The 13,584-nt window shown below is 54.6% G+C and overlaps 1 protein-coding gene across 8 annotated transcripts in view; it reads right to left on the reverse strand.

Annotated features, from left to right (window-relative positions):
• TEAD4 (TEA domain transcription factor 4) overlaps positions 1–13,584 on the reverse strand; it is an 89,623-nt gene that overhangs the window by 46,588 nt on the left and 29,451 nt on the right. For all 8 annotated transcript variants that reach the window (XM_070049368.2, XM_089303805.1, XM_089303803.1 and 5 more), the window contains exons 3-4: positions 858–922; positions 431–493 (exon numbers count right to left, since the gene is read on the reverse strand). In XM_070049368.2, the coding sequence (XP_069905469.1) occupies positions 431–493; positions 858–922 (128 nt within the window). The remainder of the gene's footprint in view (positions 1–430; positions 494–857; positions 923–13,584) is intronic.

The raw sequence follows: 13,584 nt of genomic DNA on the forward strand, positions 1-13,584 counted from the left end.
GGACAGAATTCCACCAGCTCCCTGCCCCAATACATAAAACCCACCCTCTACACTGTGCCTCCTGTCCCTGCCACCCTCGCAGGCTCTGCTCAGTGGCACCTAGAGGCCAGCAGGGCTCCTGAGGTCTTCCAACAATGGGGTCTGGAGGGTGATGTGGCTGATCTGAGCTGTGTAGACCCCCTGGAGCAGGAGCCAGGAGCAGGAAATTGGGCCTGGAGCTCTGCGGTCACATAAAGTCCAGACGTCAAGTGGCAGGCAGCAGCAAGGTCACAGACTGAACTTAACCTTCCTCAATAGCAAGCAGCACACTGGCTCAGCACACAAGCAGCCAGCCCCTTCCTGCTGCACAAACAGCACCAACATCAGGGAAGCCGGCCCCACCTGTGCTCAGCGGCCCCTCCCTCCCTCCCACCACTGCAGCGGGCCTTACCTTGAGCTTGGCCTGGATCTCGCGGGCTTTACGACGAGCTAGCACCTGGATGTGGCTGGAGACCTGTGGCAGGGAGAGAGGGCTCCTATCCCGACCTCCCAGACCTCTGCTTCCACCCCAGCTGCCCTGATGCTCAGCCCTCAAACCACATTTGTGGATGGACTGAACAAAATCAATGAACGAACCAATGGGTCCGTCGGTGGGGCTGTCCTGGAGAAGGCTGGGGAAAGGGGGCAGCTGATTCCCCAGAGAAGCAAGGGGCTTCGTCCTAGGTGATGGCAGCAGGGACACCCACCAGAGATCACCCATCATAGCTGTCCCAGCTGAGAGCCCATGTTTGGCCTTGGTCTCAGGGACAGTGTGGCCCTTTGGGAGCTAGGAATGAGACACTTGTCCCTGGGTCCCACGCCTATCTCCCCAGGCCCACCTGCTTCCTGGTGCGGGTCTTCCCTGTCCGAAGCTTGATGTAGCGGGCAATCAGCTCATTCCGACCTGCAAAGACACCACAGCTTCTCAGTGGGAGGGGAGAGACTAGGGAGGTCTTACAAGATGTCCTATCCTGTCTGGGAGAGGTGGGCATGGGAGCAAAGTACTGAGACAGAGTGTGAGAGGAGGCCTGGGCTAGTAGCAGGAAACCCAGCTGGTCCCCATCTGCAGCCTGGGCTCAGACTCAAACCAGCTGACGGGGAGTACTGAGTGCTCCCCACGCCAGCTGACGGGTAGTACTGAGTGCTCCCTATACCAGCTGATGTGTAGTACTGAGCGTTCCCCACACCAGCTGATAGGTAGTACTGAGCACTACCACACCAGCTGATGGGTAGTACTGAGCACTCCTCATACCAGCTGACGGGTAGTACTGAGCACTCCCCACACCAACTGACGGGTAGTACTGAGCGTTCCCCACACCAGCTGATGGGTAGTACTGAGCACTCCCACACCAGCTGATGGGTAGTACTGAGCGTTCCCCACACCAGCTGATGGGTAGTACTGAGCACTCCCACACCAGCTGATGGGTAGTACTGAGCACTCCCCACACCAGCTGATGGGTAGTACTGAGCGCTCCCCACACCAGCTGATGGGTAGCACTGAGTACTCCTCATACCAGCTGATGGGTAGCACTGAGCACTCCTCATACCAGCTGCCGGGTAGTACTGAGCGTTCCCCACACCAGCTGATGGGTAGTACTGAGCGCTCCCTACACCAGCTGATGGGTAGTACTGAGCACTCCTCATACCAGCTGATGGGTAGTACTGAGCACTCCCCACACCAGCTGATGGGTAGTATTGAGTACTCCCACACCAGTTGACAGGCAGTATTAAGCACTCCCACACCAGCTGATGGGTAGTACTGAGCACTCCCTACACCAGCTGAGGGGTAGTACTGAGCACTCCCACACCAGCTGATGGGTAGCATTGAGCACTCCCCAGGGGTCCAGGCTCCTAGAGGCCAATGCTGTGTCTGCAAGACCCTGGAAAACTGCAAGGAGCCGTCCCTATTTTCTGTTATCACAAACCTGACCGCGACAAGAAGTTCCCTGCGTTGGCATCTAAGTGGTAATGTATGCCCGCAGGATGGGTCCAGCGCATGCTACAGACAGGTTTAAGTCGTCAGTTCAGGTGCAGAGGTGGCATGGGCATTCACTTAGGCCCTACAGAAGAGCAATGGACAGGGGAGAAGCAGGCCCAGAAGATTTGAATGAGAATTTATCACCCCTGACTCCACCCCTGCAGCCAGTGGGTACAGCAGCCAGCCTGCCCTGTCCCGCTGGGCCTGGAACTGCTGTCTACAGAAGGAAGCTGCTGATGCAGGGGGCAGGTGAGACGAGTGGGCTGCTGGCCACCTGGGCAGTAACCAGAGAGCTCGGCGAGGCCAAGCCGGCCCCCCAGCTGACCTTTCTCCACTGCCAAGGTTGAATTAAGAGGCCGTGCTGAAGAGGTCCTGCTTGCCAAGAAGACTGCTGGCCTGGAACAGCAACCCAACTCTGTCAGAGGAGGCAGGACAGAGGGAAGGAGCAGACTTGGGGGACACTGCCTGTGAGCTGATCGACACTTAGTACCGCAAGCCCAGCAAGATGTCTCTTCCCAAAGCTTCCCAGGGAAAGACACTGAACAGGCTCCTTCAGCAGCCCAGCGAATGTTCAACAGTTCCACTCCACGTCTAACCAGAGGCACTCAGGCTGCAGCCATGACATGCAAGAGGGCTGAAGGTATCACCCACTGTGATGAGCCATGGGGCCCCAGCAACACCTGCACCCAGCCATTTCTTCCCAAATCTGGTTCCTTCAGGGTTTTTCCTCCAGATTTTTCTAACTAAATTGTCACAGACTTAGGAGACAGATCTTAACTTAGGCTCAGTGAGAACATTTTGTGGCTCAGTTTCCTTATAAACTGAGCAAGTTCTAGGCCCAGGTACACAGTCTAGTTCAGAGACTAGTGTAAGGGCAAGGGTGGAGAGCAGTTCCGGAGTCAGGGAACACATGCTGAGAGGGAAGAGTTGCAGGTCTGGGGTCGTGGGTGGGATGACCGCAGGGAAGGAGGCAGGGAGTGCTTTAGTCCGGGGGAGCTCAGAGACCAAGCCCTGTACACAGGAAGCAGCGTGGTCAGTGATCTGTCCCGGTCAGCTTCTCAACATTCAAGTATGGACCATTGAGACCTGGACACCGATGCACTGAATGAATGGGTGAACGCGTCTGCAATGGCTCCACCTTCAGAACCTATCCAGGATCCAGCAGCCTCACCCACCATGGTCACGCTGCCCTGGAGGCTGACACTCCCTCCCACCTACTCCCACTCCACTCTCAACACAGCAGCTGCAGTGATCCTATCAGAACTCAGAAGCCCTCCAAAGGCTTATGTCTCCCGCAGACCAAAGGGTCCAAGTCCCTGCGATTTCTGGAAGCTGCCGTGGGATCCATTCACCCCTCCACGCTCAGCCACCTCCCCGGTCCCTTCCACTCCACCCTCCTGGCCCCTGGCTGCCCCTGGAACCAGCTGGACCCACTCTCGCTCAGGGCCTTTCTGGATCTGGTTTCTCCACCAGCGGAGCTCAATGCTCTGGGAGACGAGCAGCAGCGTCCCTGACGGTCTCAAGGTTCAGCGCCGTAGTCTCAGGGAGACCTGCACTGCCCACCTCGCTGAGAACTGAAATCACTGCCCACCCCACCCCGGCACTTCGTACTACCTGTCTTTTCTTCACAACACCTTTCACATACCATACAGGAAGTCGGGCAGACAGAGATAGACAAATCCTAGAGAGAGCTCTGCTAGATCCTCCATCCGCTGGGTCACTCCTCTAATGCCCGCAACAGTTAGGGCTGGGCTCCAGGTCTCCCACATGGGTGGCAGGGACCCAACTTCTTGAGCTGTCACTGCTGTCCCCCCAGGGTGTGCACAGACAGGAAGCTGGACTAGGGAGTAGAGCTACCGACGAGCACTCCAATATGGGGCACAGGTGTCTCAATTTCTTTACTAAATGCTTGCCTGAGCACTGTTGGCTTCCCTGGGCCCCATCAGAGAAGTTCCAGGGCCAGCGCCTTGGTGCAGTAGGTTAATCCTCCACCTGCAGCACCAGCATCCCATATGGGCGCCAGTTCTAGTCCCGGCTGCTCCACTTCCAATCCAGCTCTCTGCTGTGGCCTGGGAAAGTGGTGGAAGACGGCCCAAGTCCTTGGACCCCTGCACCTGCATGGGAGACCAGGAAAAAGCTCCTGGCTCCTGGCTTTGGATCAGCACAGCTCCGACCATTGCAGCCATCTGGGGAGTGAACCAGCAGAAGGAAGACCTTTCTCTCTGTCTCGCTCTCACTGTCTGTAACTCTAACTCTCAAATAAAATAAATAAAATCTTCAAAAAATAAAAATAAAAAAAGGAAAGTTCCATGAGAACAGGAACTTCTTCTGTTTACTCACTTATCTATACCAAACACCATAGAAACTGCCTGAACATTATAGGCCCTGGAAAACTGTTAAATGAATGGCAAGATGCCAGTGTGGGAGAGGGGAGCAATGTGACACAGCAAATGACACTGGCATCCCATATCAGAGCACTGGTTCAAGTCCTGGCTGTTCCACTTCTGATCCAACTTCTTGCTAATGTGAAGGCAGTGGAAGATGGCCCAGGTGGTTGGGTCCCCACCACCCACACAGGAAACCCAAATGGAGTTGCTGGCTCCTGGCTTCAGCCTGGCCAAGCCCCCGCCATTCGGAGAATGAACCAGTGGAGGGAGGATCCAACGTATGCATGCGTGTTCTCTGTCACTCTGCCTTTCAAATAAATCTTTTAAAAAAGATGCTGACCGGAGGTTCCAAAAACTCTTTTAGCTTTCTAAGACAGGTGTGAGTTAAATCAGTGCAAATAACCTTTTACTTCTAATTTTCAAAGTATATACTTTGAATAACCTTTTACAACCTAATTTTCAAAGTATTTACTTATTCTGGTTCCATTTGAGCCTTTCTGTAGAAGAGCAAATCCAGAATTTTGTGAACCTAGGGTACTTAAAAATTGGGAGGGAGGCTCTCTCTGAGAAAAACAAAGATCAGAAAAAAAAGAATAAAATTAGGTTAAAACTTTTTGGCAGTGATGGCTTCATTCACTATATTGATGGTGCTGATGTCTTCACCATTATATACATCTGTGAAAATTTACCAAATTGTCCACCTGAAGTATACAGTTTATTGTATGCAAATTGCATTTCAAAAAAGTTGCTTTAAAAAATTAATTTTATGTGGGGCCAGTGCTGTGGTGCAGCGGGTTAACGCCCTGGCCTGAAGCTCCAGCATCCCATGTGGGCACCGGTTCAAGACCCGGCTATTCCACTTCCAATCCAGCTCTCTGCTATGGCCTGCGAAAGCAGTAGAAGATGGCCCAAGTCCTTGGGCCCCTGCACCCACGTGGGAGACCTGGAAGAAGCTCCTGGCTCCTGGCTTCGGATCGGCACAGCTCCAACCGCTGAGGCCAATGGGGAGTGAATCAGTGGATGGAAGACCTCTCTCCCTCCCTCCCTCCTTCCCTCCCTCTCTCTCTCTCCCCTCCTCTCCTGTGTAACTCTTTCAAATAAATAAATAAATCTTTAAAAAATTAATTTTATGAGAACCCAGAGAAGGAGGTAGAATATTACCTGTTGTGGACCATTGCCCTTCCAAGGGTTGGCATTTGGCCCAGCAGTTAAGATGCCACTGGGGGCCGGCGCCGCGGCTCAATAGGCTAATCCTCCACCCAGCGGCGCTGGCACACCGGGTTCTAGTCCAGGTTGGGGTGCCGGATTCTGTCCCAATTGCCCCTCTTCCAGTCCAGCTCTCTGCTGTGGCCCGGGAAGGCAGTGGAGGATGGCCCAAGTACTTGGGCCCTGCACCCGCATGGGAGACCAAGAAAAGCACCCGGCTCCTGCTTTCGGATCAGCACAGTGCGCCGGCCGCAGCGCACCGGCCGCGGCGGCCATTGGAGGGTGAACCAACGGCAAAAGGAAGAAAGGAAGACCTTTCTCTCTGTCTCTCTCTCTCACTGTCCACTCTGCCTGTCAAAAAAAAAAAAAAAAAAAAAAAAAAAGATGCCACTGGGGACACCCACACCCCCTACTAAAGTGCCTGGGTTCAAGTCCTGGCTCCACTTCAGATTCAAGCCTTCTGGGAGTAAGCAGGTCATGGCCCAAGTACTTGGGTCTCTGCCACCCATGTGGGAGACCCAGATTGAGTGCCAGGCTCCTGACTTCAGCCTGACCCAGCCACAGCTGTTGCAGGTTTTAGGGAGTGAACCAATGGAGGAGAGATCTATGTCTGTCTCTCTGCCTTTCAAAATAAACAAACACAATTCCAGTTGTCTTTGTCCTAGTCAGATCATGTTAGCAGAGGGCTGGGGAAGGCTCTATAAAAGGGGTTCCCTGTGATCACTGAACCATCAGCATCCTGATTCCAAGTATTGAGTACTCTGTGGGGGAGGGGGGGAGCGTGACAGCTCTGTCGAGTCTGGGGCATGTGTAGGACCCAAGTTATATTTATTTAAAGCAAAAATCATGTTTTCCATTTGTACTCAGCATTAGCTCCTCTGTTTCACAGCCAGATACTTGCAATTATGCTCTTTGTGCTGCAAAACAACAGGACACTGGGGCAGGGGGGTAGGTTTAGTGACTTGGAAGGGGCCCCTGTAAGTCAGGGTCCTGATGTGTGAGCCTCATTAGCTTCACAGCAAATCCACTTCCCCTTTACAAGAAGCAGTCATTATAACTATTCGCCCAACAGGGAAACTGAGGCCATGAACGTGCACCCAGCTCGCTCACCAGCGGATCTGGGACAAATTGCCCAGGTTTGGCTCCTGTCCAGGACACTTGCCTGTAGCCCAGGGCCTGGCCCCGAGAGGAGGCTGGGTTAACGGAAACTCGTCTCACAGGCCAGGCCGGTGCTCCTTCTGCAGCTCATCCACACAGCAGCCGGGAAGGCCCTGCTCCCCACCTGGCTCCAGGCAGCACAGGTCTCTCGGCCTCCTGTGCCAAGAGCCCTAGTCCAGCCCACAGCTATCCCTGTCACAGGGCACAGGGGCTCTGATGCCAGACAGGCAATCCTAGCCCCCCTCAGGGGAGGGGCTCGTGGTGGGGGCAGCAGAGAGTCAATCCCAAGGCAGCTAAAGCTGGCTCAGAGCCCTGTGAATTTTGACTTTTTCTTTCTTTAATTGTATGCATTTATGGTTATAAAAGCATGCTATTACACGTCATGGAATGATTACACCAAGCAATTAACACATCTACCACCATTAGTACTCTTCATTCTTTATGGAGAGAACATCCGAAATCTACTTAGCAATTCTGAAATTACTCACTACAGTCAGCATGCTGTGCAACATGTCCCCCCAAGCCTCACTCTTCCTGTCTGACAGACACTTGGTGCTCTCCGGCCAACATCTCCCAACGCTGCCCACGCCAGCCTGGTAAGCACCATGCTTCTGTGGGCTCCAACATCCTGGAGTCCACCTGTAAGTGAGGCCAGGCTGCCTCTGTCCTTCTGCACCTGGCTCATTCCACTCATCCTCCTTCCCGGCTCCTCCCACACCACGACTCCATCCAGTCTCACTCTGCTCACCAGAGGCGGTGCCTGCAGGTGAGATGCCCAAGAGTGGGAGGAAGTGCTGGGTCTCTGTGGGTGTTGCTGAGCCAGCTTCCTTCCTGGCACCAGGGGTCCTCCAGAGGTCAGCCTGGCCATTCCACTGCCTCCAGGACAGCTGGCATCTAATCCAGGCTTCTCCCACGCAGAGGGAATGCAATAGTCTCCTTCACTCTTGTGCTAACATTAACCACCATGAGCACTCACATGTGCCACACACTGCACACCTCGTCTGTACAAGGTCCTGTACACACAGACACATACACAGTCCCAGCTCTACGTGCATCCCCCCTTTCGTGTCTCTCAACAGCCTCTGCATCTGGTATCCTTACCTCCATGTTCAGACAGGGAAACTAAGGCACAAAGAGGTTTAGAACCTTGTGTAGGGGGGCTGATGATGTTGTGCAGTGGGTTAAACTGTGGCCTGCAATGCTGGCATCCAAAACCAGGGTGCTGGATCGAGTCCTAGCTGCTCCTTGCTAACGCACCTGGCAAGGCAGCAGCGGAACCCAGCCATGCGGCCATTTGGGAGTGAATTAGCGAATGCAAGATCGATCTCTCTCTCTTTCTCTCTGCTTTTCAAATAAACACATAAGTCTTTAAAAAACACAGAAACTCGTTGGGGGTCACAGGCCAGCAAGTGGTGGAAATTGTGATCCACGCAGTCCAGTCCCAGAGCCTTGCTCTTAATAATTACACAGTATTTTAAGCACGTGACATTAGAGGCCAACACTCAGAAGCAGAGACTGCACCAGGGGACCCCAGAGGTCCCATCTGGCCTGAGGAAGAAGATGAAGCACAGAGGAGAGGGAAATAATTTGTTCCCAGTCTCTTGGCTTGCTTGTGCCCTAGGCACTAAGAAAATGTAAGTCTTCTCTCTTTTTTAAAAAATGATTGATTGATTGATTGATTGATTTGAAAGGCAGTGTCAGAGAGGAAGGACAGAGAGAGAAAGAGGAGAGAGAGACAGAGAGAGAGGAGAGAGAATCTTCCATCTGCTGATTCCCTCTCCAAATGGCCATAATGGCTAAGGCTGGGCCAGGCTGATGCCATGAGTCTGAAGCTTTATCTGAGTCTTCCACGTGGGTGGCAGGGGCCCAAGCACTTGGGCCTTATTTCACTGCTTTCCCAGGCAGGTTAGCAGGGAGGTGGACTGGAAGTAGAGCAGCTGGGACTTGACCAGTGTTGTCACATGGGGGTGCTGGTGTCACTGCGCCACAATGGCCTCAAAAACAGACATTTTCTAAGGCTGTCCCCCATACTTCACCTCTCCCAGGGATACCCTCCGTGGCTGAGCAGTAGGCCTCCCCTGCAGAGGGACCATTCTGCTTGTCCTCTTTGGACCCATCCCCTCGGTTCTCAGGGTCTCTGCGTGAAGAGCCTGGCCACTCACCCTGACCCGGGTCCTGGAGACGGACTACCTTCTTGGACCTAGTAGACGGCCCACATTTCTCTCCTGGGCAGTGGCACCCTGAGCTCGCAGAAGCCAGGGTGCCCTGGAGGATGCAGACACTGGGAGACACAGCGTTAGGGACAGAAAAGACAGGAACTAGGGAGTATGGGCCCAGAGATATGAGCCCTGAAGCTATGGTGAAGGCCGGCAAAGAGCCATGGCAGACAGAAACTTGTAGAAAATCCAGGTGAGTCAGTGGGGAGGAAAGGGACCTGTTTCCAAGTCACAGCTCTGCCAATGGATACCTAACCACAGCCTTCTCTGCAGTCACAGGCTGGGAAAGCAGGAGGCCAGCCTAGACCTTTGGGGGAGGCCAACTGGGGCAGCTGGGCTTTGCAATGTGGCAGGTGGCCTTGGGCAGCCCCAGAGAGGGCCTGGGTAGACCTGGGAAGAACACTGGGCCCATCTGTCAGAGGACAAGTGTCCAACAGCCCCTGGCACACAGAGCTCATATCTACGACCCCACCCTGCAGGGGCGAGGCTGCTGAGAGCAGTGCAAGGGGAAGTCTTGGCCTGACCACAAGCTGAAGGGGAGCATGGCTGGTGCAAGGTCTATCAGAAGACAGCACTGCTGTCTCCTAACCCCGCAGTCAGCCTCACACCCCTGACCAGCCAGCTGGGCCCTTTCTCAGTCACCTATCCCCACAGGAACCAATCCCATCCACTAACTCACCTCCTGCGTATGATTCCCTCTCTCCACACAGCCCTCCCTCGGGGCCATGAATGTATGGAACAGCTTCAAGTTAGCAAAGCCCCTGCCACTTAGCAGAAGGCCGGTGAGGTCAGCCAGCGCCGTTCCTGTGGTTCACAGAACCTGCTGTAGGCAATGCTGGATTAGCTTTCGATACTGAAAAGGACTGGGTATGGGAGGCCAGGAGCCTTCCCACCAAGGAGAGACAGCCTCCCCAGGAGGAAGAGCCCTTTCTGGGAGTCCTGCAGGTTGGGGCCCAAGGACCCATCCTACTCCTTAGGGCCTGGGGGCCTCTCTGTGCAGGGAAGAGCTGAAGCCACATACACCTGGGCTTGGAGGAGGCTGTTTGTGGAGGAGAAACTTTAGAGGGAAGCCCAGGAGACAGTTGTTGGGCCTGACACCTGAGCTGTGACAACCATTGTCCCTGGAGCTCTGAGGCTTTGAGACCACCGCCCCAAGGAGCTTGCCCTGGTCCCCTCCAAGGCGGAAGTGGGGCACCTGTGCCTTCTCGTGGTTCTTGGCTAGCCAGCTGAGCCCTTGTCACACTGCCTCATCAAATCAGCTCCCGGAGGGCAAGAATGTGACGCAACTGGAACTCTTGTGCATTGCTGGTGGGAATGGAGAATAAGGCAGCAGGAGTGGGCACTTGGCTCAGCAGTTCAGATGATGTTTTAGGGGCCAGCATCATGGTACAGTGGATTAAACCACCACCAATAAGGCCACCATCCACGAGGGTGCCGGTTTGAGTCCTGGCTGCTCCACTTCTGATTCAGCTCCCTGCTTATGTGCCTGGGCAAGCAGTAGAAGATGGTCAAGTGACGGGGGGCCTGCCACCCATGTGAGAGACCCAGATGGAGTTCTAGGCTCCTGGCTTTGGCCTGGCCCAGCTCCAGCAGTTGTGGCCATTTGGGGAGTGAACCTACAGATAGAAGATCTCTCTGTCTTCCCTCTCTCTCTGAAACTCTGCTTGCCAAATAAATAAATAAATCTAAAAAATAAATTAAAATGATGGCATTTGGGATGCCCACATCCCAGATCAGAGTGCCTGGGTTTGAATCCTGGCTCTGCTCCTGATTCTGGCTTCTTGCTGACACATACCTTAGGACACACCTGCTGACACACACCTGAGGACACAGTCCCTGCCACCCATGTGGGAAGGCTGGATAGAGTTCCTGGCTTCTAGTCTCCGCCTGGTACAGCCCTAATTGTTATGAGACCGAATCAGCAGTTGTACAATCTCTGTCTCTCTGCCTTTCAAATAAAATGAAAACAAAGAAAGAAAGAAAAATTTTAAATGAGGAAAGTGAGGCTGGGAAAGGTTAAAGAACTTGCCCCAGGTCACAGCAGCTGCCAGGGCAAAGTGTAGACTGAACCAGGAGCAGGAAGTCAGGTGCAGGCCACAGGGGAGCATGTAGGGAGCTGGAAACCCATGGGATAGCAAAGCAAAGGGAAGTGGAGAATCCAGGAACAAGGCCTTGCTGAGGACGCAGGGGCAGGCGTCCCACTGAGCTCACGGAACTCTGTCCCTTCCCCTGAGTGAGAAGAGCCCTACCTGCCTCTAGTCCCCAACACTGCTGGAGTCTCGTCCCGGCTCTGCCCCTTACTTGTGTGCAACTCATTCACAGGACGTCCCTTCACCTTGGACAGTAGGCACTGTGGTTTGGATATCAGTTTCAGTGTTTCCCAAAGAACCATGTGTCAAAGGCTTGGTACCCAAAGTCCCATATTGATGGCGGTAGCAGACTGGAAAAGTAATTGTTTACAGCGTTTAGAGGTGGGGCCGGGAGGGGGGATTAGATTGGGAGGGTGGAGCCTGGTGGCTTTTATTTACTTTCAAGGTTGGGGAGACAGAGAGAGAGAGAGAGAGAGAGAGAGAGAGAGAGAAACTTCCATCTACTGGTTCACTCCCCAGATGGACCACCAACAAGCTGGGACTGAAGGTAGTAGCCTGAAACTCCATCCAGGCCTCCAACAAGGCTGGCAAGGGCCCAGAACTTGAGCCATCATCTGCTGCTTTTCCCAGGCACACTGGCAGGGAGCTGGATTGGAAGCAGAGCAGCCAGGACTCCAACCAGTGCTCCGACATGAGATGCCGGTGTCAATGCCTCCCAGCCCTGCCCAGTGGCTTCAGAGAGACAGACGTGGCTCCCTCTTGCCACGTGATGCTCTGCACTACTGGGGGACTCTGCCAGCAGGACCATCCTCACCAGGGGCTGAATGAGTGCCTGGTCTTGGACTATAAACCTTCAAAACCATGATCTGGAAGAAGCCTGTTTCCTTCTCAAGCGGCTTGTTTCAGGACAAAGCAACCTCCATGTTGACAGCACTCTGACCCGATCGGTTGCAATGCCTCCAGCCTGAGCTCACGCACTGCCTTCCCCCTTGCCCAGAGCACCCACCCTCCTCCATCCACTGCAAGCCCTACCCCCTTCCAGACAGCTGCATTCAACACCATGGCCTGCCCAGCTGGTCCACCTCCCTCCAGCCTGTCCCCTTATTTAGACCATGAGGTTGCACAGAACAGGGACCACACAGCCCTCAGCCCCAGCCTGGCTCAGAGAGGGGGAGCATTTAATAAGAACTGAGTGTCTGCTATCAGAACAGCAAGCCTGGGACACAGAGAGGAAGAAAGACTCAAAGTCCCAGAGCAACCCACAGGAAGGTGCTGAGCTGTGGGGAAAGGGGAACGCAAATGGGAAGTGAGGTCACTCGCAGTCACCACCCCACCGCCTGCACATGGTGCTGGCTTGAGCTTAGCCCAAGGAAACCAGAGTGACCACCACTGGCAGTGCCAGGGAGAGGGACACACAGTGACAGGGCAGAAAATGAAGGCAGTTGTGAGCAGAAGGCCAGCACCCTGGGCCCAGAAAAGTGAGACGTGCTGGAGGCGGGGCCATGGCCAACAAGTGCGGGAGACTCGGCTCAGAAATAACAGGTGTTAATCTGCCATGCTGCTCTGCATGTCATCTGCATGTCTGCCTGGCCCTGGTCAGCGTGTCCTACTCTGGTGTGCCGCGGCCTGGGCTGGGAGCAAGCCTAATCCTTGCCCTCAAGGAGCTACAGCCAGGTCCCCAGGTCCAGAAGGCTGCTCTGAGCCCCAACCTGGGCCCACCAGACTGCCCCACTTGGCCTCTTGGGGCAGTGGAGACCTGGGCTCCTGGGGATGCTGGCAGCTGGCTGGATTTCCAGAGAAGGCAGGGAAGAAAGGCAACCAGAAGAATGAGGACTGAGTCAGCTGGGCAGCCTATCCCTACTGCCTTCCTCGGAGGGCCCAACACATGCTGGGAGTGAGCTCAGAGCTATCTATACCTCCCAGCTGGACGGTCAGCTCTGCAGACAGCCCCTCCATCCACTGCCTGCAAGGCGCGGCCCTGGCTCCCCAGGGCCACTGGTAAGCGGAGACGCGGAGGAGACGTCAGTCTTGGATCCTGGCAGGGCCTCACCTCCCACGGGCCAGGGCCAGGTGCTGCGGGGGCTGCGTGAGTCATCAGACACTGCAGTGCAGCCCCCAGTGCCCTGACCCCCCAGTTGCACTGAGCCTGACTTACCTGAGCCAGGGCCAGGCAGAGGCAGGAGCAGGGGAGAGGAGCAAGGCCGTTCAGGGTAGGTAATATGTGGCACCAGGCTCACGGGCTGGACAGCTGGGGGCTGGAGCTGCCCACTCCCCACCTCCTGCCCCAAAGACCCAGGGATGAACTCATGGCTTCTCTGAAAGTCCTTTGCTGCATCTGCAAGCACAGATCCTAATTCTTCCCTCCCTGGAAGGATCTTTTTACAAAATATTTATTTATCTATTTGAAAGGCAGAATTAAAGGGAAGCAAGCAGGGAAACACAGAGGAAGTCTTCTATCTGCTGTTTCACTCTCCAAATGGTGGAAACGGCCAGGGCTGGCCAGAGCTGGGCCAGGCTGAAGCCAGGAGTGA

This window comes from Oryctolagus cuniculus, chromosome 9 (assembly GCF_051225735.1).
Source record: "Oryctolagus cuniculus isolate XC-2025 breed Fujian yellow rabbit chromosome 9, ASM5122573v1, whole genome shotgun sequence".
Classification (NCBI taxonomy): Eukaryota; Metazoa; Chordata; class Mammalia; order Lagomorpha; family Leporidae; genus Oryctolagus; species Oryctolagus cuniculus.